This window comes from Solanum stenotomum, chromosome 1, assembly GCF_019186545.1.
Source record: "Solanum stenotomum isolate F172 chromosome 1, ASM1918654v1, whole genome shotgun sequence".
Lineage (NCBI taxonomy): Eukaryota > Viridiplantae > Streptophyta > Magnoliopsida > Solanales > Solanaceae > Solanum > Solanum stenotomum.
The window spans coordinates 4,685,918-4,709,920 of NC_064282.1; the positions used below are offsets into that span (position 1 = coordinate 4,685,918).

Consider the following 24,003-nt stretch of genomic DNA (forward strand, 5'->3'; position numbering starts at 1 on the left):
TAAACAACAACAACAACATACCCAGTGAAATCCCACTAGGTGGGGTCTGGGGAGGGTAGAGTGTACGCAGACCTTACCACTACCTCGTTGAGGTAGATAGGCTATTTCCGAAAGACCCTCAGCTCAAGCACATCAGATCCAAGTACAATGACTGTAGCAGTGATATGAGGTCAAAAAGTTACGTACCTACGAAGAAGAATAACTTCAGTTGAAAAGAGAGAAAAGTCATTTTCTAATATCTTATGACATGCAAACACAATAAAAATGACTTATTATACCAAAGTTTGGTATAGTCATATCAGATCATAAGATATTACCGTCCAAGAAGTCTAATGAACTCTAAAGAGTTCCTTCTAGCACTTAATTTGGGTTAACCATGAACTTAGCACCAACCATTAGTCTGCCTCAACACTGCATCTTAGCAATCCACAACCATGGAAACTGCTCCTCACTCCAATCAGCAGTTACAGTGTAGTGAGGCCTGACCAATAACGCCAAAGTACAGATAAATGCAGACTACTACAATTCCTTTCTGTAATAATAAAATAAAAGATGAGCACTATCATCACTGGCAAAATTAAACTAGAAAAGAAGAGAAGTGGGAAGAGCATAGCATACATAAAGGCAGATAAATATACCCTTAAACAGAAGAATCAAGCAAGTCGAGAACAAACAGGCACTGCTTTCCGTCAAACCAGTTTTCTTGACAGCATACCAAAATAGAAGTTTTAACAACCAAGCTTTTGTGAAAACAGATGTAATCAAACTGGTGAAAGCATTTTTTGTAGTACAGGAGCTCCCTAGATACATCACCCACACTAATTTCTCAGTTTTGGAGATGTAAGACCTACTAGTTTGAGCAGTGTTATTAATAAAGTTGTTTCAAAAGTCTTACATAAAAGGATACCAATAGTGACCCTGTTATTTTACCCTTTTCCCCCAAAATATAATAGTTAGGATTTATTATTTGAACGTCACTGTTTGAATTTTTTTAAAGCATAGTGCTAGCTGAAAAAGTTCAAGGTGATGTGTACTGAGTTAAGGGATGATATAATAGAGGTTGTCCAAGAAAATATAGTGGGTGAGGTAGAGGATGATAATTTCAATGATCCCGATCACGTTTTTAGTGGGTCGGGCTAAGTGGGCGGGTCATTAAATGGTTTAGATGGACATTTTTTTATTTTTTGAAATTTTGGTTAGAAATAAAAATTTCATGTAAGCGAATTTTAATTTAAAAAATCAATTAAATAGGTAGAGTGACTTCGTAAGTAAAAACTCATAGTTGAGTGACTTTTCAGTTAAAAATCAAATTGAGTGGCTTTCTGATAAAAGAGACCATAGTTGAATGACCATCTGGACCTCCACAAAGTAAGCCTAAGACAAAAATGAATAGATTGTTTAACTGATTCAAGCAGTTCATGACTTCATTTCACCTAACGTTATCCATCCAAAGAATGAAGCCCCGCTCGACTTCAAGCAAGAGGGAAGACAAACGTATACATAACACAAATTGGAAATAACACTTCTGTAACACACAGGTACCTACCATGATGATCTCAAGCTCTATCACTTTAACCTGGTCCCCCACACTATATGAGATTTCAACTTAAAGAGGAAATAAGTGAAAAATGCGAGAACTACAAGTAACATATGAAAATAAAAAGAAGATACAAAAAATCACAAATGGAATGTGGATTAAAAATACCCTATCACCCTCTTGGTTTACAATGACCACTTGAAGGTTACAAAATCTTCAACAAAACAAAAGCAGCAATTAACAGCTTCAGAAATCAGGAAATATCTCCTAAAGTTAAGGACAGATCTAGGTACTACTGAGACACATGAGCAGAGGGAAAGAAGAGAAATCAAGAAGAAGGAGAACTTACATATTCAATAAAGGGAAAAAGGACAAATATACCCCCAAACTATCATAAATGGTATGCAAATACCCTCCGTCATACTTTTGGGACATTGATGCCCCTGCCGTCCAAAAACTAAAGCATATATACCCTTTATACTAACGGACATACACGTGTCATAATCTTATCCACCGATCCGACATTTATCGACGGATAAGATTGCGCCACGTGTCCCTATTTAGTCTTCCGTTAGAGTGAAGGGCATATATGCTCTAGTTTTTTGACGGTAGGGGCACCAATTTCCAAAAGTATGACGGAGGGTATCTGCATACTATTTATGATAGTTCGAGGGTATATTTGTCCCTTTTCCCTTCAATAAATTTCTCAAGGAATCAAAAGCAAGATTGATGATATAGAGTTTTCACATTTTTTAGTAAATGCTCATTAAGAAACTAGTTCCAGGAAGTTCAAAGAAAGATTGCTAGTGTAGAATGAAGAAGCACTCACATGCATAACCAAAGGCACTATCCTGGGAGACTGGACGTCAAAGATAACAGGGCTCCTCTAACATCATGTGGTACTGTCAAAAGTTCACAAGATCTTCTGTTAAACCAGGTGTGAGTTTTTGTACAAGAGGTCCTTTGCATCGATACACAGTTTACAAGTAGAACAAGTGAGCAGGCAGAATGTGGATTTGTAGGCATAGAGCACCTGACACTTTTTCTTGGTAAAGAAGGCATGCCACACACATCATTCCGTCACAGAAGCAATGTAAAAGCTGCCACCATAGTTCTCACTAACCGATGCCTACAAATTGAGATAAAAAGTTGATCAGGTTAGGTCACAAATTCACTGTTAAAGTAGATTCTAAACTTGAATTTGTTATTGTAAAGAAAAGATTGCTATTTATCTAAACCAATAGTTTCAAATTCAAAGACATTCTAAGATGTCACACTCATTTTATTTTATTGCTACTTCACATTTTCTCTCATCCAGATATAATAACAATATATCCGAAAAGATGCCCTAACTTTATACTTTTACCTTTTTAAGCAAGTCTTCTTAACCACTATCAAAAAATAGATTTTAACTACAATTAAAATTTTAAGTATCATCTAAAGTTTAACTGGGTTTGCAACTAAAAGCCTGCAGTTACTAATTAAAAAGGAGGACCAAAGGAAGCTATTTAGCGGCAAAGACAACTCCAACCAGAACAGCCCTGGTTCTATCAAAGCAGTATTTAACTACTAAACTTGACATCAGTGTTTTGGACGGCGAAAGGCGACAAAAGGGAGGCGAGCGGTGAGGCGCTCGCCTTTTTGAATTAAGGCACCAATTAATACCAAAAAATTAAAATTTTAATTGCATATATAAATATCCAAAATCTTAATAGCAATAACATATATTAGCAAATTTTCAATTCAAAAACTAATAGTAGATACTAAAAGTGTAGAACTTGAATGACTCAATAATTCACAAGACAACAATTAACAAGCAATACTAGAACTCTAAAACTCTAAAAGCAATACTAGAACTCTAAAACTCTAAAAGCAATACTAGAACTCTAAAACTCTAAAAGCAATACTAGAACTCTAAATACTATATTAATTAGTATAAAGCTAAATTAAGTACGGAAGAAATAATTATAGAAGGATTAAAAAAATTTTTTAAAAAAATACAGGCAGATTTCAGTGAGCAGTGAGCACTGCAACAGAACAGAGCACTCAGTTCACGACAACTGAAAACAGGGGACTCAGGTCACTACTACATTACCACTGGAAAACAGAGCACAGTGAAAAGGAGGTCGCGAAGAAGAAGAGAAGAACTGAAGAAGAAGAAAAGAGGAGGTCTCGTCTCGTACCTGGCAGCAGTCGCGAAGAAGCTCGACTCTCGACTCGAAGGGGTCGCGACTGAGGAGAAGAAGAGCGAAGGTCGCGAAGGTGAAAGTTTGCAAAAATATCCAAAAAAAACCCTAATTTTGGCTTTTAATTATTAAATAAGACCTTAAAAAATAATTTTTTTAAAAAAAGGCGAAGCCAGTCGCCTCGCCTCGCCATCACCTTTTCGTCGCCATAGCTCGCCATTTTCAAATCGCCTCGCCTCGCCTAGCTGCAGATAGGCGATAGTGCCTCGCCTTGTCGCCAAAAGCGAAAGGCGAGGGCCATTCACAACATTGCTTGACACCCTTATATTACAAAGGGAAAAGGAATAAACTAATTGAGGTACACAGTGAGACCATAACATACTTAAGAAGAACATAAACACATGTGCAACCGTTTTGATAATGAACTTTGGGCCTAGCTCTACCCCAAAATCAAGCTCGTGAGGTGAGGATTGCCTAAGACCATATAACGAGATTTTTTCCTCACGCAATCGATGTGGGACTTCCACACCCCCTCGCATGCCCAGGATTGAACATTTGGAGCGTGGACAATACAAGTTGGGGGCCTAACATCGGGTAAACCAAAAATTAGAATGGGCGATCTACTACCATGATGTAGTATATGGTATCATCTCATCTTAAAGCTAAGTTGTTACACAGAGCACATTTTTCTTTACCTTTTTTTTTAAATAGGCAACTTTGTATTCACACAAAAGACTCATCAAAATCGATGAGGTGGGATTTACAAACCCCTAGGGGGTGCCATCATACTCAAAACCAAAAAGACAACTAAATTTACAATTGGCTTTTAAACTCCACAAGGCTATCTACTTCCCCCACTAAATTTTGCTTACACCAAAAATACAAAAGACTAAGACATCTCATCTTGATCTCCTGTGGGCTGCTAACCTTTCCTTCATAACATCTCCCATTCCTTTCCTTCCATAGTGTCCACCATATGCAAGCAGGGATATTTTTCCACCAGTCTTCTTTTGATCCTCTCTTTCCGATTCCTTGCCAGTGTGTTAGGACCTCAAAAGTGGTTCTGGGCATTGTCCAGTTAACCCCAAACGAACATGTTCCACAGATTTGTGGCTATCTTGCAATGCAGAAACAAATGACCATTTACTTCAGTCTTCTGTCCGCACATGTAGCACTTTGAACAGATCTGTATACCTCTTCTTTGTAGCACTTCATGGGTGAGACAAGCTCTTCTAATTACCAACCAAGTGAAGCATGCAACTTTTAAAGGAACCTTAATTTTCCAGATTAATTTCCAGGGCCAAACTGTTGTCAAGAAATGATTGGTATTCCTCTCCCAATAACATGACTTAACTGTAAAAACCCCTCTGCTATGCAGTCTCCAAACTGGTTTGTCAGGCTCTGTGACAGTGCCTGGAAACAAGTTTAAAGCATGCAGTAGGTCTGCTACTCTTCCAACCTCCCAATCATTTAGAGCCCTTCTGAACATAAGGTCCCAACCTTGAGGGCTCCACATCTGCACTATAGTGTCATTCTGCTGTAGACTGATAATGTACAGATCAGGAAAAAGTATCCTCAGATTTACATCACCTAACCAGGTCTCATTCCAGAAACTGGTCTTCAAACCATTCCCCACTCAGAAGGTCACCTTTGCACTAAATCAGGCCACATTCTCCTGATGGTTTTCCATACAGAGCACATTTTTATTTACTTAATTCTTTCTGCTCCGATACCTTGGCAAAACTCAACTTAAAAAAGTTAGCTCATGAGGTGAGGATTGCCCCCAGACCATATAAAGAGACCAACTTTCCCTCCCCACAGCCAATGTGGACTTCAACACACTTGTTAACTGAAAGATTGGAACAATTTTCCATGCAACATATGTCAGCAGACCAACAGATTGGGTACTCCCTATTTGCAGACTTGAAGGAGTTTTTGATGGATTTGGCAAAAAAGAGGATAGTCAACATCCAACACCAGTACCAGATATGGTGGGGAATTGGCCACCCATATAACAATCTAGATGGGTAGACTTCAATAACATTTTCCAATATTCATAAATGAAGTATCACAATGTATTGTAACTACTGCAGTCTGCAAGATTGTAATCCCACACACAGCATTCTTACGCAATATCATCACCCTCATGTATTGTTAAAAAATTAAACAACTCTTAAGAAGTAAAACTCCCTAGAACGATAGAAAGAATCTAGAAGAAACCATATCAATTAATGGGTTAACAAGAACAGCAGGACAGCCTGCCCCGTTTTCTGCAAATATGGTTAAATCAATATCTAGTAGAAATTCTTTCAACAATGCATACGAGTCATTTCATTCTTTTGGTAACATGCCATAAACAAGGGAAAACAGTTTACAACGTGATACCATTGCAGACTGTAACTATAAGCAAAAACCATAAAGGGACCTAAACAAGTATCATGTGCTTAATCTCGCAAGGCCGACAGCCAGCAAACATATTTGCTTCCAGTATAGCTAAATTTCATGATTTCCACTAAGAGTCGGAAAGACAAGTTTGAGAAGAAGATCATCCGAACCATATTTTTCTTTATATATGGATACACATCTCAACAAGAAAATAAATGAAACAACTTATTGTTACCTGAAAATGTGGAAGCAAGTTGTTGTAAACTTCTACGAAAACTTTTGACCTTGCAGTTAACCTGATATCACAATCTCAATAATGTCAGACCCAGTCTTCATTCATAACAAATCACGAATGCATTTTCCCTGTTACACTTCCCATATTTATTTGTGCTACTGCTTGCAGTAAAAGAGGTAAACAGTATTATTTTAATTTTTTTAAAAAAACAATGCAAAAGGAATCCAAAATATCCAAACAATAAAAATATTGATGAGATGTCATCATTGTGCTAGACAAGGTATTTACCAAAAGCACCACAAAAAAGAGGATGAAGTTGGAAAGACAGTTTTCAAGAGTCCCTCCAGTTAATCTTCCTCACCAGCTGTTGTGGGGAATGTCCCCCTGTTTGAAGGTAAACGACAGGAGAAGCCCTGTCTCCTGTGTTAATACTTACATTTAACAACATACTTCTTTTTATTTATTTATTATTTATTTATTGTGGAAGGAGCAAGCATATGACAAGAGTACCACAAAAGGTCCTTCGATGGGTGAGGGAAAAGAAAGGAATTTCACATTAAATATATCAATGTCATAAAGGACATGTATTAAGGAGTCATCACTTACATGAGAATAATAGTAGGAGATACAAATACAAAAGAGTTCCTCAGAACAGTGGATCTACACTAGGGATCAACATTGAGCCCCGATTTGTTTATCCTAGTTATGGTTGAGCTAACCCACACAATAAAAGATGAGGTCCCATGGTGGATGCTATTTGCTGATGATAGTGTGAATCAACAAAACTAGCGAGAGCGTCAACCAAAAGCATGAACTATGGAGAAGCCTTTTAGAGAGTAAGGATCTTCGGTAAAATAGAAATAAAAGTGAATATATGCACCAAGTTTAGTTAGAAGAATAAAGTTGAGGTGAGCCTCGACGAAATTGCGGTGCCCAAATACAAACAATTTAGACACCAAGGCTTGTTGTTTCAAGAAAACGGAATAATAAATGAAGATGTTACTCATAAAAATAAAACTGGATGGTTGAAATGGAAATGTGTTACTGAGGTGTTATGTTGTAAAAGGATGGCTGCCAAAGTGAAAGGTAAGTTCTACTGAACAACTATAAGACCGACAATGTCATATGATAGTTGCTTAAGTCCAACATATCCATGGGATGAATGTCGCACAGATGCAGATTCTTAAAATGAATGTGCAGTCAATATTCGATAAGATTAAAAATGGTCACTTGCCAAAAGGTGCAAATAGCATGCAATGAAGATAAAAAGAGAGGTCGCTCGAGATGATGTCATGGTAGTACGTAGGTGTGCAATTATGATGCACTAGTACGTAGGTGTGCAATTATGTTGAGTGAGGATGTTAAAACGGATGACAGGGTAGACCTAAATCACATGGAAGGAAGTTGTCGTGAAAGACCTACAATTTCTTGGAATCAATGGAGATTTAGCTAAAGATAGGATACAATTGAAGAAAAAATCCATATAGATGATATCTACTAGATGAGAATAGGCTTTAGACTTGTTAGAGAACTTCTAATACCATTGATTGTTATTGTTATATATATTTAATTTATTTTTTACATTAATCAAGCTGAGTCAAGTCACCCTATAAAGAGAAAGCTGCGCAACCAAAGTAGCCCTTACTATACAAGGAGGGAGGAGCGCTAAGAAAGAGAAAGTGTTATCACTATACGAAATGAATTTTTATTTGGTATGATGATGACATGAGTTGAGCTTAAATAGAAAGGTGAGGATTCATATAGCCGACCCCAAGTTGTTTCAGATTGAGGTGTAGTCGTTGTGTAATACAACAAAGACCGCAAGTCTGCCAGTATGTGTCCTTCAAAATTTTACTTGAGAAATCTTATCAAAATATTTACTTGGAAAACTACACTTCGTGGCAGTCTAATTTCCTCATCACCTTGGGTTCTGCATGTATAAATAACACCACATTGTGTTTCTACTTTAAGATTCCAAGGATGAAAGGAATACAATAGCATCAAGAAAGAAATTTACGATCGCAAAGAGGATTAGAAATACAGAAGCAAGTGCCAAGAAAATAGATGTGCAGAAGAAAATGAACACATACTGCAGATACGTCTAGTCTCTGGTACATACCTTCTTAAAAGACAAGAACATATGTAAACCTCTTCAATATCAGTTGAAATTTTTAATTTTAGATACTGCTTGATAAGCTCGCATAAGCAACTAACAGCCTCATCCCATCCATCAGTACCGACATCAGGGAGAATGTAAATCTGAGACATAGTCCTCTGCAGTACAGAAGATAACTGTTTCTTTTCCCCTGCTCTTTGATACATCTCTGCCAAAACGCACAAAATCTGACAATTGCTGGCTTTGAATATGTCAATCCATTCAGGTGGATTTCCAACCCACAAATCAATGCTTGAAATAGAAGGACTACAGTTCTGATTATTAGCACAGACCAAGGAAGCATCTAGTGAAGCTTCAGTGTTCCTGTGTGCAGGGAGGAGTTCAAGTATATCTGTCCTCAACTCCTCAGGCAATTCTTGAAAAACTGAGGTGTCTACTTGACTTAGAGAAGAAGGCATTAGACTGATGCCTCCTGAGACAGGAGCATTAATAACCACGTCCATATTTGGTACACTAGCATCAGACACTGTCTCACTTTTCATATCAGCAAAAAGCTTATTAGGATAAGAGACCACTTGGATTTCCTCTTCATTATACTGATGCTCCAATTATATCCACCAGAATCAACACCATGAGGTTGTAGAAACAAGAAAAACATCATCACCAATATTAAACCAGGACAAATACTAAGCTCGCCCAAGAAGAGGAGAAAAACTAAAGATACCTCATGAGCAGCAAAAGCTTCACCAGGTGCAGCAGGGCAAACAGAAGATATGTTTTCTTTTCCTGATACGCCTAATTTAAAAGATATGAGAAGTGAGGCAAAATCTTGTAACAAAATGGTATATATGTATAAGCTAATTGGGTTAACCAACTGCCTTCTGAAAATTAAAGGACTGCATCCTCACCTTTGCTTCTCTTTTCATTAATAAAATGAGCCAATTTTCCATTATACATGTCATTAATTTCTGAAAAGACCTCAAGAGGAAGAGACTCTATAACTCCAATATCAAGTTCGTTCATAGGAGGCAGAGTTCCAGCAGTACCAGAGGGCGACGCTGCAGTCATTTCAATGAAAGGTGTACTTGAATCACCCTGCAACTGAGCCTGGCGTTCATCAACACTGTTTTTACTGTTAGCTGCAATATCAGAGAAGCATATCGAATTCAGACACATCCAGCATGTCTTCAGTGGAAAATGAACTCAATACAAGTTCAGACGATACTTTTTAGGTAAGAACTTGTTGAAAACATAGAATCGATGTTGGAATAAATTGACATGAAGAAGAAACATAAGACCATCATACTAACTTTTTAACAGAAGCATTAAAAAATATATTTCATATCCATCAGTGCTGCTGCAATAAAAATCCCATTGAGTTTCTCGTGTTGTACAGAGAAAGGAAACAATCTAAGATAAACAATTATGATGTCCTCAAGTATTTTTAGGACACACAAATTAAAGAGATTCCTTTAAAAGGTCTACCACTTTTCATGAGCTAGAACACAGCCAGTGGAAGGAACCACAATAGAGTTTCAGTACCAGTTTAAGTGTGTTGGAAATATTTCTATCAAGCAATAGGCATGACTAGAGACAATAAATATTTGGACAAGCCAATGAAAATAAGTGAAGAAGTCAAACCAGCATCAGCACCTTTCTCATGACTACTGCTTCTGTTTTGGTTATTGGTCTTAGTAGAGGGAGCAGTGAGCCAAGATCTGATGGAGTATCTCTCTTTGCCTGGATTTATGTCAATGAAATTAGTAGAAAAGCCAGTTCATAACTGGCATAGAGAGATATATGAAACGCAAAGAAAAGACCTTGCTTGGAACTATCTGCAGTTTCAAGCTTTGAGACCTGCAATCCCATGCCTCGTATGTCCTCCACATCTGCACAGCAATAGTCAAAACAGCATTTATATTAGAAGAAGAAAACAGGGTAGACTACAAGTCATACTGAGATCACACTGTGCATGTTTTTGTTGTTGCGGAACAAAGAAATGGTTGATGTGGAAGAAAAATCTAAGTTTCTTACTCTAAATTCACTTGGTCCAAAGGGAATTCTAACATCCTTAGAGAAAAATTTTGGTCTGTAATGTTCAAAATTCACCATGACGTGATTGATTCTGATTCGTCTAAAAATTAAGTGAAAAGAGAAATGCCACTAATGCAGAAACCAAAGAACACCAAAGTTGCACTTAAATGTTTCATCAGCATCAGAGCTGCTCCAGTATACTTTTAGTTTCCTTTCAGGCTAAATATAAGGTTTTTGAAGTTTCATGCAAATAGCATTCTCTGCCAGATCATTGAAATCAGCTAAAATTTCTAAAGATAATCCATTTCCATTTTGGCATTCACCCTAGAAATAAATCACCTAGTGTTTTTTTGTCTTTGCTGGAATTTGAACCTGATCTCCAAGGTTTGCACCCAGTTCATTGAACCACTAGGCCACACTCTTGGGTGCCGATTTGAACCCTTATTTTAAAGTGTATCATTCACATAGGGAAAGCAATTACCCACGTGTGAAGTCGTAAAAAGCTGTGAAACAATTCTCTCAAGCACATCAACACTATCTGTAGCCAATGGCACCTACAAGTGGCATAATGAAATTAAAGGAAATAGAAATTTCTTCAGTTAGAAAACATGGAGCACGAGGTTATCACAGAAAATATAATACCGTGACAGAATGGCTCAAGTTATCACAAACACCACAGCCCAAATACTTTACTGGCTCCCCTGCATCACCCTTTCTTTTCTTTATCTGTATTGATAAATATAGGTGCAAAAGCAGCATAAGAACCAACTATACAACTAGTTTATGCTAAAAGTTCTCAGTAATGAACAATAATCTCAATAAAAAAATAGTGGCTTCATAAGGCAAAAAACAGAGACCTTTAAGGTAAACTTCCTCCCTATCACTCCACACCCCTGCAAACGTAATGAAACCTCCTTGCAAAGGTTTAACAGAAAATGTTGTACCTGAATTGAGAAGGTGTTTACTGTCAATAAGCATTAGTACAAAGGGCCAAAACAACAATGATATTTAGTGGAGATCTAACGTCTTTCAGATCCTTGAACCTCACGCCCCAGTTAACATCTGCACCTATGGATTTGCTTTCCTGCAAACGTTATCGAGAAGTTTATATATTTGGCTTGAATGCATGACTGATTATAAACAAAATGACAAACTTCATGATGCAGATTCACGAAACATGTAACCAGTATCTGCTTCATTTTGACAGGTACTAGAACAGCTTTTTAAGACCTCTACAGAAATACGATGCAAGTGTATATGTACTACTTACTACATTTGAAACAGAACGAAAACTTGCTCTGAAAATATCATAAATATATAAACACACACACAATACCACTTGAGAGACATACTTATATCGGCACCAGAATCAATGACGCAGGTTAGAAGCAACCAGCAGCACAGGAGGCAAAATAAACACTCATCAATCATTAAGCAAGTTTCCAATATTCAAAACAATAAGAAACAGTGAAATAAAGGAGTCAATGGGAGTTCGTGAGTCAGTTATGTGACTATGACAAAAATCCAAAAGAAAAGCCTACAAATAAACGCAATAAAGTAAGACATTCTGTGTTGGTCCTAACCTGTATCATGCCAACCAACCGGTCATCTATCCCTCTACTGTAGTTCCATAGCATACTGCCAGTTTTAGAACCAAAGTCCTTCTGGAGAGTTTCCTGGAAACACAACAAATGAGTAGGAGATATATAGTCCAATATTGAGTATAATGCATGTCATCCCTAAAACATGGCATGCCACATATATAAAGCATTCTTTGTGCCACCACAATTGGTGTATCGATAAGTATCATATGAAGGAGAAAAGCATCCCACTCGACCAGCTGAATAACAGCAAAAAAATTATGAAAGTATTCACCAATAAAAAAATCACTTCTTTAATCAATAAGACAAGTCTTGAGCAATTCTAAGAAAAGATAACCAATCAACGAACAAACAAGTGCTGTAATGTGTTCGACACACTTCGTTCTCAAAAGAAACAACCCCCATGCCAATAAGGAATTTCTTAAGCACTGATTAATCTTAGTTTCCACTAGACAAGATATTCTCATTTTATTGAATGATCATACATTTGGGAACATTTTAACCATGAGTTTAACAAAACATCACTAGTTGAAATAAACTCCAGGAGCTGAGTAAGCCAAATAGGTGTAAATGCCATCTTAAATAAACAATGTACCTTTTCATCAGCTCTAGTAAATGAAGGTTCCAAGGATGCTAGACTTAACATGGGCCCATGAAACTAGGGAACAAGTGGCAAAGAGGACTCTGACTCGAGCAGACAGCATGAAAATAACAAACCTCATTTTTTAGCTATAGTTGAGATTACCTGTCAAACTTGAAACCTTTTTTCACAAGAAATGGAAAATATAGTTTCATGGAGAGCTTTGGATGGAGAAGGCATCTAAACAAGAAGATTAATCCACTGAATACCTGCAACCCCCACTGGCCTAGGTATCAAACAACACTACACCACCACAACACCTTCCTCCTCCTTCCATAGCGTAGGAAGGTCGGAATAATTCAACTAGTGTCGTCCATGCTAGACTGCAATCCTTGGTTTCCAAGGTTGTCACTCCTTCTCCTAAATGCTAGGCCACCCGGCTTGGGAGAAATTCTGCTTATGAACTCTTACAAACATATCCCTTGATACAATTTTGCAGTACCTTCAAGCTACTAGTTTTAATAAATACCATTATCTTATTATTTTTATAAACAAATATACTAGCAAACATACAATGAACAAGAAGATCTCTGTAGCAAGAGATTCAATGATTCATGAAATACTCTTGTAGTGGTTCTTCAAGCATGAAACATATCTCAGGGAAACCAGATCAAAAGAGATACAGAACAGTGCTTGTTGTAAACAAACTATAACTAGATAGAAAATCAAAACCGCGAGAGCAATTACCAATATATTGCAGAAGGAAACAAATACTAAACAATGAGAACCTTGGAAATCATACGCAGCTGCCCACAAGTTGTGATTTGTCTCCTGTTCAACTTCTCTTCCAACACGTGACCGATTCCAGGAAGTGCTTTTACTGGAAGTTCACACAGGTGCTCCTCCACCTAATATAGCCAACAAGATAAATCAGCACAACAATTATTTCACTTCTCTAAAATGATCTTCAAGTCTTTGTTTTCCTCTTCTGCCACTACATACAGTAGACACTAAAATAAAAGATGATCAAAAAGGAAGTAGTAAATCAACAAAGATGTAAAAACAAAAGAAATGTGTTTGATATAGAATAGTATCTGTGATGGGACAAAACTAAGTGATCAAAATAGCCCTATTCTGGGACTTATCCTTCATAAAATATTCGCAGATTGTTTTACATTTTTATATGGTAATAAGAAAGTTGTGATTTATTTTCAAAAATTAGTAAAATAATTCAAGAATTCAGTTGATTTCCATCTAACTCCAGATTCTTGCAGCGGAAAAGGTAATCATGCTTGAACAGGATGGACATAAACAAAGTGAACCAAAAAAAGCCTCATGTGGCAATGGAGAAACAGCTCACGTGGCAAGGGCATGGAGAAGCCCTGGCAGAAACTTCGCTTTATGACAGTGGAGCCAATAAAATCTGATTTGACTTGCAGACATGTCCTTTCTAGAAGTACGTGCAAATTTACAATGCCTAGCGGACTATCGGGTAAGAAGAGATTAACTACAAATAGTTAAAGAGAAAGCAATGACATGCAACCAATAAAGATGTAGCAGCAAAATTGTATTTTGTAATACAATAGAAGATACACATATTTAGATGACAAAGATCAAAACATAAGTTCTCCCCCCTCTTCATACATCAAAAAGACAGCTCGAAATAAGCTACCTTCTCAGCAGGGATGTAACACTGCCCATCTGGTTTTGCAATCCTAGTAGCAAGACGCGCCATAAGCATATTCCCAGCAATACCAGCACTAGCAGTACAGCCTGTCGCATCAAGAATCTCCTCTCTGATCACTGAGACAAAAGTTTGAATGTCCTCTACTCCAGAATCAGTGGCATCTAAAAATGCTTCATCACAACTTACGGCCTGCATTCAGTAGCAATTATCAATCAAGAGAAAAGAACATCACGAAGTTGTTCAACAAGCAGTTTCGAGGCCATACCTGCACTTTGTTGCAGTACTTGTGCAATATGTTATAAAAGCGATCAGCAACCTGCAAATGAAATCAGATTTTATAGGACTCGATATCCAAATACAAAAGAATTCAATTGAAAGGGGAAAAAGAACAAAATGAATAAACTGAAATATCATGACCACCTCCTCATAAGCCTCGAAGTCATAAGAAAGAATTACTAGGTGAGGGCAACATGACTTGGCATCTCTGACAAACATTCCAGCCTTAACTCCTATGAGAAATAAGCTTGAATGACGAACAAATTTCGAATACAGGATAATATTTAAGAAAAGATTGAATTACTGACTGAAAGACTGACCATAACCCCTAGCAGGATAATTCGCTGAAGATATTTCAGCTGTTCCGCGTGGATTATCTGAATGGCAAATGGCAACAGGTTTATCCTTCAACTCGGGGCGATTCCTAATGACCACAGACACAAAAAAGCAATCCTGAACAAGTAAAGTTGAACTGATTACAGAGACAGGTAGTATAACATATATATGAGATACCTTTAGATCAAGGAGAGTGAGAAGGGAGGAGAGCCAGAGCATAGACGCAGTCACAACAACATAAAGAGGACAAGTTAAGTTTCTAGACCATCGAAGCAGAAATTACCATATCCACATGAATAATCATTGTCTTATTTGCTGTTGCTGAAGAACTAGGGCCTGAACTTGTGCATCTAAACCCACCAGGGGAGCTAGGAAATCGTTTACGGTACCGGTTTCTCCAGGTCCCAATGAAATGCAACCTCGAATGCTGAAGGCAAAAGCACACGAGGAATACGTCAACCACTTTGTCACAAGGTGCTTTTAGTATTTGATATGCAATTACTTATCAATGTGCACATACATTTATATATATTAGTTATACAATGCAATAGCTGCAAATAAACAAATTCAAAATAACAGATCCACAAGCAAAATCAAGTAGTCTCATCGCATCAGAAGGCCCAAGAAAATCTAGATGCCAAGAATTTAATAGAAGTAATATAAGCAACACAATATCTAGGTATGATGAGTTGGCTGTTGATTCTTTGTATTCGGTTTTTTCTCAACTAAAAAAAAAAGAATTAAGATTAGATCTTCCACAATCTTGAAAGGTCCATCATTTTGTCATCCCATATCCAGCAACAGCAGAAGCAAAAGCATAAAGTAAGTTGATAATGGTCAGTAGTTAAAGGAAATTTTAACCCAAAAAGAGACGGTTGCTATGTGCATGTGGATACTGTTTTGGCAATTGTTGTGAAAAAGAATACCAATGTCATATCACCCTTCAACATGTTTTTCTTTATGAGCTCAGCCTTGTCTATCCTTTGAGAAAAAGCTTTTTGCACATGAAAGGCCCCTCTTTGGTGCCCTATTAGGATAAACATAACATGCGCTGGCATTTCACCTATCAAAGGTGTTGGAGATACATAACATCCCATACATGTATTGTGTGTGTACTACATCCCACGTTGTTTGTGTAAAGGGCATCCTGGGGAGTTCATCCTAAGTTACTTGACCCATTGCCTCAAAGTTCAGGTTGGATGTTTAGTCTTAACACATCTTTCAAAATCGACTTCGTAAGCCCATTTTCAGACTTATTAGTCCGCATTGAAATTTACATGTGAGCTCCAAAATCCAGGCTATATATGCAGAGAGGTGTTGTAATATGTGATGATAATTAACTTAACAATGATAACAATATAAACTAACTTTCCAGCGCCTCTAGCAATAAGGAAAAAAGAAAAATGAACTTGAGAGTAGATATTGTTCATTACAATAATTTTTTTGTTATTTTTTCTTTTTTTGCTTCTTTGGGGGAGATAAATACAAGATGTTCTAGCAAGAGCAAAGCCAATATCAAGATAGCAACATATGTACCTTAAAGTAATTTTCCACAAAATTAGCATCAACTAAAGTTGAATGTTGCTGATTAGGAGACCTAGGAATCTTTAAATTTGATGGGCCCGCATTAACGGGATCACTCATCCATTCGCTACAAACTGAGGCATCGTTATGAGGACTGGAAGGTGCTGAAAATGGAGCTTGGCTTCCATCTCCACTTGCAGCATCACTCAGTTCTTGCATTGCTATGCTACAACTTGACTCCTCAACTCTATCTACATTGTAGTTTGTTTGCACTAGATCTTTAGATTGTAGAGCACAAGGCTCCAAATCTTCTGCAGATTGCCACTCTTCAAATGATATAGGATCTTCAATTGGTCCAGAATATGACAATGGGCTCCCAACTCTAGATGTGGCTTGGATAGTTGAACATGTTGTTGTATCATCATTACAAGCAATGTTTTTTGTGAAGAAAGCAGATAGCTTAGGCTGGTTATTAACTTCACTTGCAAGCTGATCAAGCTGATAAGGAACCCCTGAAAACAACAAAACAATGATAGAAGAGCTCATAAGAGTAAACAAGTGGACAACTTGCTGGTTTGCATTAAAAATCAAGTCATAGAAATATAAACTTACAATTCAGAAGCTTATTTGCAGCGACAGAATCCAACACCCATGTGGGTTTGACAACTGGAAGTCCCCTGCTAAAGGACCTATATCAAATTCAAACCAATCTTAAAATAATCACAACTTCTATTTTCAGCAGAGATACAAAATAAGAAACTGATTGAACTTGGTTTTACAGCTGACCTTAAATTCTTGACCTTACTGTCAGGAAGATTACTACATATTATATGAGTAACACGACGCCTAGAAAAATAATTTTCAAAATGGCCTCCATGCTTCAACATATATCCTCGAAGTTCCTGGAAAGACATTGTTGAAATCAATAAACTACAAGAGAAGCAACCTAATCTTCCATCTGAGAAAATCCAGTGACGTACAGAAAAGAATACGATAGCTATATAGTCAAGGTATTGATTACAATGAAGATGGATGTTTGAATACGGGTTTACATGCAGACTGAAATGAACTCCTTACAAGAATACAAGTAATCGTTAGTCTCCCAATTCAAAAGTTAGAGAAGTTTTTTATTGATGAAACAGTATTCGACATCATTCATAGTTCAATTCAGGATCTTTTAAGTCGTAAATCTTGAAGCAACCATAACATATTAATCCCCGGCAAGAAAATCACATGAAATAGACCAAAAAGAAACCATAATGTAATAAACCTGACTGGAAGGAACCGTGTATCCATCAACAAAAATGGATACGCCCTGAAATATAGGTTTTGAAGAATTTGGACCACTGATAGAAGTGCTTGATGCCTCCGCCTCAAACTGCTCGTGAAGCTTCTGATTCTTGACGGCCATGTAACTACATCAAAGTTTCAAAAGCCACAATAAGAAGATCAACACGAACTTTCTTTATTGATGAAAGTCTATTCAAAATCAATTGAAAACTAATTGATTTTCAAGATCGTGTATAAATATTCAAGATTGTATACAAAAATTCAAGATAATGTACAAAACTTTGCAAAATTAGTGCAAATAAAGAAATAAGTAATATTTTGCCTGCCAAAATTGGAGAAAGGTGCATTATTGAAGGCGGGACGAGAAGCAGAGCGAGAACTGGCACCCCAGGCCATGCCTAGGGTATTTTGACTCGTCTTCTTCTTCTTGTTGCTTTGATTGCTATTGTTACTCCTGTTGGAATTTGAGGTTCGTTTTGAATTGGAGCCGGAGTTGGCAGAGCGTGAGTGTTCCTCCATGCTCATCTCCGATTTCTGAGAATTGAAATTGAATTGAAACGCTGATAATAGAAACTTACAATTATTATGAGTTAACTATACTGTTTTATACTAAAGAAATTGCGCATTAAAACGCGTCTCCCTCAAGCTTTATTTTTACGCTAATCGAATTTAGAATGTCTTCTTGTTAGAATTATTTATTTTTACGCTAAAAGGTTAAAGATTGAGGCGTCTCCCTCAAGTTTGTTTGTTTTTTTACGCTGTGGTTTTTTTTAATTATAATAATATGTAGAAAAACTATAGAAAAAATTACTTATATTTTTTTTGAAATCTATATATTATAATTACAATAATATTAATATATAGAAAATTTATTTCCATCATTAGAGCTAATGAATGTGATACCGTAAGCACATTAAAACTTTGTTACGTTATATTTTACTTTTCAGGACAATTCATTTCTAAATTAAATTTTCTCTCACTTTTTTCTTCAATATATTACTTTATAATTTGTTTCAAATGTTTATACAATATCAATGCGTCATTTATCGTCTAATTGGGAAACCTGAATTTCAAGAAATTCTATGCTGCAAGAAAATTGAAAATTGCATTAGCTTATGGTGAGTTAGCACATTTAATGTTCGATGAATATATAAATTGTTGATGTCTTTAAAAAAATCATTGATTTTCATATATTTTCGCAAGGGGTATCTATTTTCCACGATGTAGTTATCTCTCTATATATATATATATAATATTTGCACCCGCTAATATACAAATTCTTGATCAACCAATTCATATAGCTTGTTTCAAAGCCTTTCAAATTTCTGTCACTTCAGCTCAAATATAATTTGTTTGTGGTTTGCTTTGTTGTAGTAGAAATATTTTTATTTATTTTGATTTTAATATTGAAAGTATTTATTAAAAAGTTGATTTCTAATTCCACAACAATAAAAACAACGGATCATGAAAGTAATTTTATTTCTACATATAATAACAATTATCTTAATGTTAAATTCTAAATTACATTAATAAAAAAAATTGATATTGAACACAAAATATCATGCCGCAAAAGTAGAGTTGTTTAAAATCGAATCAAAACCAATAATTCAAATCGAAAAAAAATTATTGATCTATTAGTAATGAGTTATTGGTTTATTAATTTCGGTAATGGTTTTGATTTTTTTTTATTATTGGTTTATCCATTCTTAACGGCTTGAGGTTTTTTCTTGATTGTTTAACTGATAACTCGATAGTAAATTAATAAATTATATTAATATCATTCAATATATAGAGTTCGTGACTTAGGGTTTAGTTTCATTCTTTTATTTTTTATTGTTTCATACTCTCGATTATTTTACAATATGTCGGTGTTTATTTTTGAGCAAAATGCAATTTGTCAATTCATGTGCATGGTTCATTTGGTTTGTCACATTGTTTTTAAGTGATTAACAATGATTTTTTGTGTGTGTCAAACTCAAATCTCAATGTTAAATCGGTAACGATCAACAATTGATTAATTGATACCCGATAAGTTCATATATTAATTGTTCTATAACGATTTAGCATGTCTATGAACCGATAATCGATAACCAACAAGTCGAACCGATATACTTTAAAATCGAACCGAATCGACCAATATACAATTCTACCTAAGAGAAAACTTTGAATCTTACCCCCACAAAATAACCAATATACTTGTTTTTCTTTTTCCAATTTTTTTCCCTTTATTTATTTTTTTGTTTTTTTCTTCCTTCATATTTCTCAACATAGCCCCTTGTCGTTTGACTCCTCATTTTTCTTTAGTTTGTTTTTAATATTCTTCAGAATTTGAATATTATGCTCTTTTTTTTCTTCAATTTATCTCTGTTAAATAGTTTATCATATTTGATATTTAAAAAATGTCCCATTGTACATGGAAACGAAAAATTAATATTTTTTAATCGTTCGATGAATATATTATCAAATTAATAATTTTTTGATAGTCAAACATCGCTTTCCCTTTAAGTCATTAAATTTGAAATTTTCTTTAAATTAAATAAAAAAATATCGATACATCATTTTTAAGACTATTTTAATCAAGATACAACTTAATAGTGGTCATATTATATAACATGATACTAAAAATATGTTTAATCTTTAAAAGTATTTTTGTAGGAACAAAAAATTAACTACTCAAGTATATTTTATTTTAAATTAGTTCAAAAATTTCTTTCTAAAACATGTCCAACAAGCTTAACATTTATTATTGTTTGTCAGAAGTTAACCAATAGACATACTTCATTTTAACACAATAACAAAAATATTCTTATGGACTTGATTTGTATTTTAACCTTCATTGTTTGTTAGAAGTTAACCAAAAAAAGTAAGAAAAAATATGGAGTTTTCTAGATTTTCATTTTAACCATTAATTATACAATTATTATTTTATTCATAAATGAAGTTAACTTACTAAAATGTAATTGATTGTCCTTTTATTGGTCTTTTATATAATAGAAATTACATATATACACCTTCTCAAAAATGAAACTAGTACAACCTTGATTTTAGATCCTAACACATTTGAGGCCCAAGAAAGAATTTAAGAACAATTTTTTTTCACATAGATAATATTGAAGATTATGAGGGGAAAGAAGTAAAAATAAATAAATTATATTAGAATGTAATATACTTTTTAACCAAAGTTTAGAACTTTGAGTTAAAATGCGCAAATCTTTGTACCGTTAATTTTTTTTTTTACAATAATATCTAAGGTAATATATCACAAATATATGGTTAACTTTTTTATTAAATTCTTACGATTGTGAATAATATCATTATTATATAAAGAAAAATGCATGTCTTTAACAATATTACGCTAAAAATTAATATAAAAACCCCACAAAAAGTAAAATCGCTTAATTCAAACCACCATTTTTCTTTTTCCTTTTTGGAAAAGGACATATTTAAGGCATACTCGCTGAGCTCTTTATATAAATATTATATATTCGTTCCATACTATGTGCACTCATTTCATTCCAAAAATTAACGTGGTAACAAGAATTATATTTCTGGATGATCAATGCATAATCCACCAATGATCCATCTTAAACCTTTTTGATTAGCCTATGTTCGAAATGAACTCAAAATATATAACATTATAGTTAATATATTTTGTGCTCGAAATTAACTCAAAAAATATTACATTCTAATTAATATATCTTCTATTCAAAATTAAGTCAAAAGATATTTACATTATGGTTAATGTACATAGTGCGTTGAAAACACATCGCTTCAACCATTCTCCAAAAATCAGTTTAGAAATTTATATCATGATTTGGAATTTTTAAATATAAAAATTGGCCCACAAGTTCACATTTTATTAAAATAACCCATGTTATTTCATATATAAATAAAATTTATAATCATATCATTACTTTTAAAATTTTATTATTTATTACTTTAAATCAATTCCTACTTTATCATTTATATTCATCAAATTCATTATTTTTTATCAAATTTATTACGACTACTTTAATGCTTAATAAAAAAATGGTTTTTCATTGAGGTGGGTGCTATATTTCCTAATTGTGATTTTATCATTCTAAACTCGATTTTGAACGATTTCACTAGATTTCTACCCGGGCACCTTCTAATTATGTTTTTCCCATTAATTCGTCATTTAATTAGTGATTTTATGAAACTAAGGAGTAATATGATGGGAATAATTTATCTTACCCCTGGTGTTTATAGAAAAAATGATATCTTATGACCTAAGAAACTTTCAAGTGAAAATAAAAACATTTCTTATAGAAATGACTTAAAATTAAAACTGCATTTATAAGCACTACAAAATCATTCCTCCATGATGCTATAGGATTAATTATACCACTTTTAACATTATAACTAGGGAAACAAGAATTAATTAAAGACAAGAGACTGGAGTCCACGAATCCCCTTCGAACTGAAAAGAGTAACACTTTTCCATTTCCCCAGAAGTTGTACAATTTCCAACACCCAGCAGTGTTACGTTTCAAACCTGCTGCTACCTACTGGTTTTGATCATGTCTTTTTAGTTTTTACATCCAAAAATGGGGGCTACAATACATCAACCCACCAAAACAAGAAAAAGGAGAGCAAAGGGATTGTTCATTGGGTAATATTATTGTTCATCACGGCGGCAGGTGACCAAAAATCAGCGCCGTTGAGAGTAGTATCAGCTACATGGACAGTCAGCTCTACTGGGACTAGACAAAGTCCTTTGCTCCTCAGCAACACCTCATTTTCCGCTTCTCCTCCCTCCTGTGTCACATTAATTTATAACATGTTAAAAAATAATTACACATGTATTTATCTGTTGTTATGATCAGGGTGTCTAGACTGAGCTCGGGTGCACCTTAACTATTTTTGCAAGGTGGCTGTTACCTCTTCTCATCATGATATGTATTGAGTAATAAAGAAAAATAAAAAGAAATTACTCATGGCTACCTCTACCATAAGAGGTCACGGTCGCAATTCATTTTATTTACTACTAGGTTACACTGTAAATATATATATATTATTATAAGTTTAATTGTGGTCATGTCAATTGAAAGTTAGTTAAAATAAGCAAATACGCAAACTTAATTTTACGTAAAACACCCTCGTCACTTAGTGGTACAAGTTCGGCCAAAAAAAGTTACTCCTACTATTCACTTTTTTTGTGAAATAATTTCATTCTATTTAAAAATGATGAAAATTTCACATTCTTAACTCCAAGACAATAAAAAGGGAGGCCCGAAAGGAAAGGGAGGTTGTTGTACTAGTAACTAGTCCAGTAGTAAAAGTGAGGACTTTTTAGTGAAAAGTGAATTGGTCAAAAATCAAAATGAAAGTACTTACACGTAAAGAGGGAGGCTGTCTGTGGCTCTGGCTCTGGCTCTGGCTCTGGCGCTGCAAGTAAGGAGAACACAAGACGTGAACCTGATCGTGCAAAAACCTGATATATCCCATCGCTTCATGTAGCACTGATGCTGTGTCTGTCTGCACTTTCACATCCATTTTAATGTCACCATATTAATCTTACTTACCACAATTAAATTACACAGGAATTCAAATGAACCTTGCCAAAGGGAGATACAAGTTGTTGTAATGCTGTGATTCTTTCACCAAGCTTCTCTTTCTTAACCTGCAATTATTTTTTATTATTGTTTAAAATTACAAAGAAGAAATTGAGATGTAAAATTTGTGACTCATCTGTTTTCTGACCTTTGCATGAGTTGTCACATTTGAATTTTCTACCATCTTTGTCCTCTTGCAATTTCTCTGATTTCCACCTTTTGTTTTTTCAACCGATTCTCTCTCTGCCCCATTTCGCTTTTTCTGCACAAAGACAAATAATCCACAAACCCAAAAAACCAACTCTCTCACACTAAAAAATAAACAAAATTAAAATGCTTACATACATTGGAGTTGTTAGGCTTGCTGATGTTGCTACTTGAACAAGCAGATGGTGAATCTCCACTGCATGTGAGTTCAGATTTTGGGGTTTTTTGTTCTGGTGTTTGTACAGAACAAGTTTCAAGTACAGGAGTATCAGTACCAAAACAGAGCATTTTTTGGGAAGATGAAGTAGTGAAATTGAAACATCCTGCTAGGCCATCATTGTCGTCGGCAAATAGTAGTTCTGAATAGGTTCCTCCGTCCAGTGAACTCTCTTCTTCACCCGCCATTGCTCTATCTGACACTAGCTCTGCTGGA

The 24,003-nt window shown here is 35.2% G+C and overlaps 2 protein-coding genes across 10 annotated transcripts; both read right to left on the minus strand.

Moving 5' to 3' along the window:
* Nucleotides 1–444: 444 nt before the first annotated feature.
* On the minus strand, nt 445–18,357 carry LOC125861316 (DNA repair protein REV1). 9 transcript variants are annotated; one of them, XM_049541247.1, is made up of 25 exons: nt 18,110–18,357; nt 17,768–17,912; nt 17,284–17,399; nt 17,110–17,186; nt 16,510–17,009; nt 15,257–15,400; nt 14,958–15,090; nt 14,782–14,870; nt 14,627–14,677; nt 14,347–14,550; nt 13,463–13,582; nt 12,077–12,169; nt 11,518–11,577; nt 11,351–11,437; nt 11,136–11,219; nt 10,975–11,047; nt 10,280–10,348; nt 10,101–10,199; nt 9,368–9,598; nt 9,184–9,254; nt 8,463–9,061; nt 6,344–6,404; nt 2,571–2,666; nt 2,367–2,439; nt 445–481 (listed from the first exon to the last, which is right to left on the minus strand). In XM_049541247.1, exons 1-23 carry the CDS (start codon nt 18,310–18,312, stop codon nt 2,610–2,612), a joined length of 3,366 nt encoding a protein of 1,121 aa, XP_049397204.1. In that variant the 5' UTR covers nt 18,313–18,357; the 3' UTR covers nt 445–481; nt 2,367–2,439; nt 2,571–2,609. The 9 variants fall into 9 exon arrangements, with proteins under 9 accessions (XP_049397204.1, XP_049397209.1, XP_049397225.1 ...); XM_049541252.1 differs by having other exon boundaries at nt 445–532; XM_049541268.1 differs by having other exon boundaries at nt 2,367–2,666; nt 10,113–10,199.
* Nucleotides 18,358–22,130: 3,773 nt separating this feature from the next.
* On the minus strand, nt 22,131–24,003 carry LOC125861514 (transcription factor bHLH113). The gene is made up of 5 exons (XM_049541393.1): nt 23,709–24,003; nt 23,512–23,625; nt 23,366–23,431; nt 23,146–23,286; nt 22,131–22,566 (listed from the first exon to the last, which is right to left on the minus strand). Exons 1-5 carry the CDS (start codon nt 23,973–23,975, stop codon nt 22,414–22,416), a joined length of 741 nt encoding a protein of 246 aa, XP_049397350.1. The 5' UTR covers nt 23,976–24,003; the 3' UTR covers nt 22,131–22,413.

What these genes read in the sequence shown, in the direction of transcription:
- LOC125861316 (XM_049541247.1), bottom strand. Translation starts at nt 18,312, where the DNA reads ATGAGCATGGAGGAACACTCACGCTCTGCCAACTCCGGCTCCAATTCA. An exon ending in AGTAAGGTCAAGAATTTAAG is followed by an intron (nt 17,187 to 17,283) that starts GTCAGCTGTAAA and finishes AATTTGATATAG; the next exon opens with GTCCTTTAGCAGGGGACTTC. An exon ending in AAGCTTTTGCTGCTCATGAG is followed by an intron (nt 9,062 to 9,183) that starts GTATCTTTAGTT and finishes ATATAATTGGAG; the next exon opens with CATCAGTATAATGAAGAGGA.
- LOC125861514 (XM_049541393.1), bottom strand. Translation starts at nt 23,975, where the DNA reads ATGGCGGGTGAAGAAGAGAGTTCACTGGACGGAGGAACCTATTCAGAA. An exon ending in GCAAGCCTAACAACTCCAAT is followed by an intron (nt 23,626 to 23,708) that starts GTATGTAAGCAT and finishes GTCTTTGTGCAG; the next exon opens with AAAAAGCGAAATGGGGCAGA. An exon ending in GACAGCCTCCCTCTTTACGT is followed by an intron (nt 22,567 to 23,145) that starts GTAAGTACTTTC and finishes AATGTGACACAG; the next exon opens with GAGGGAGGAGAAGCGGAAAA.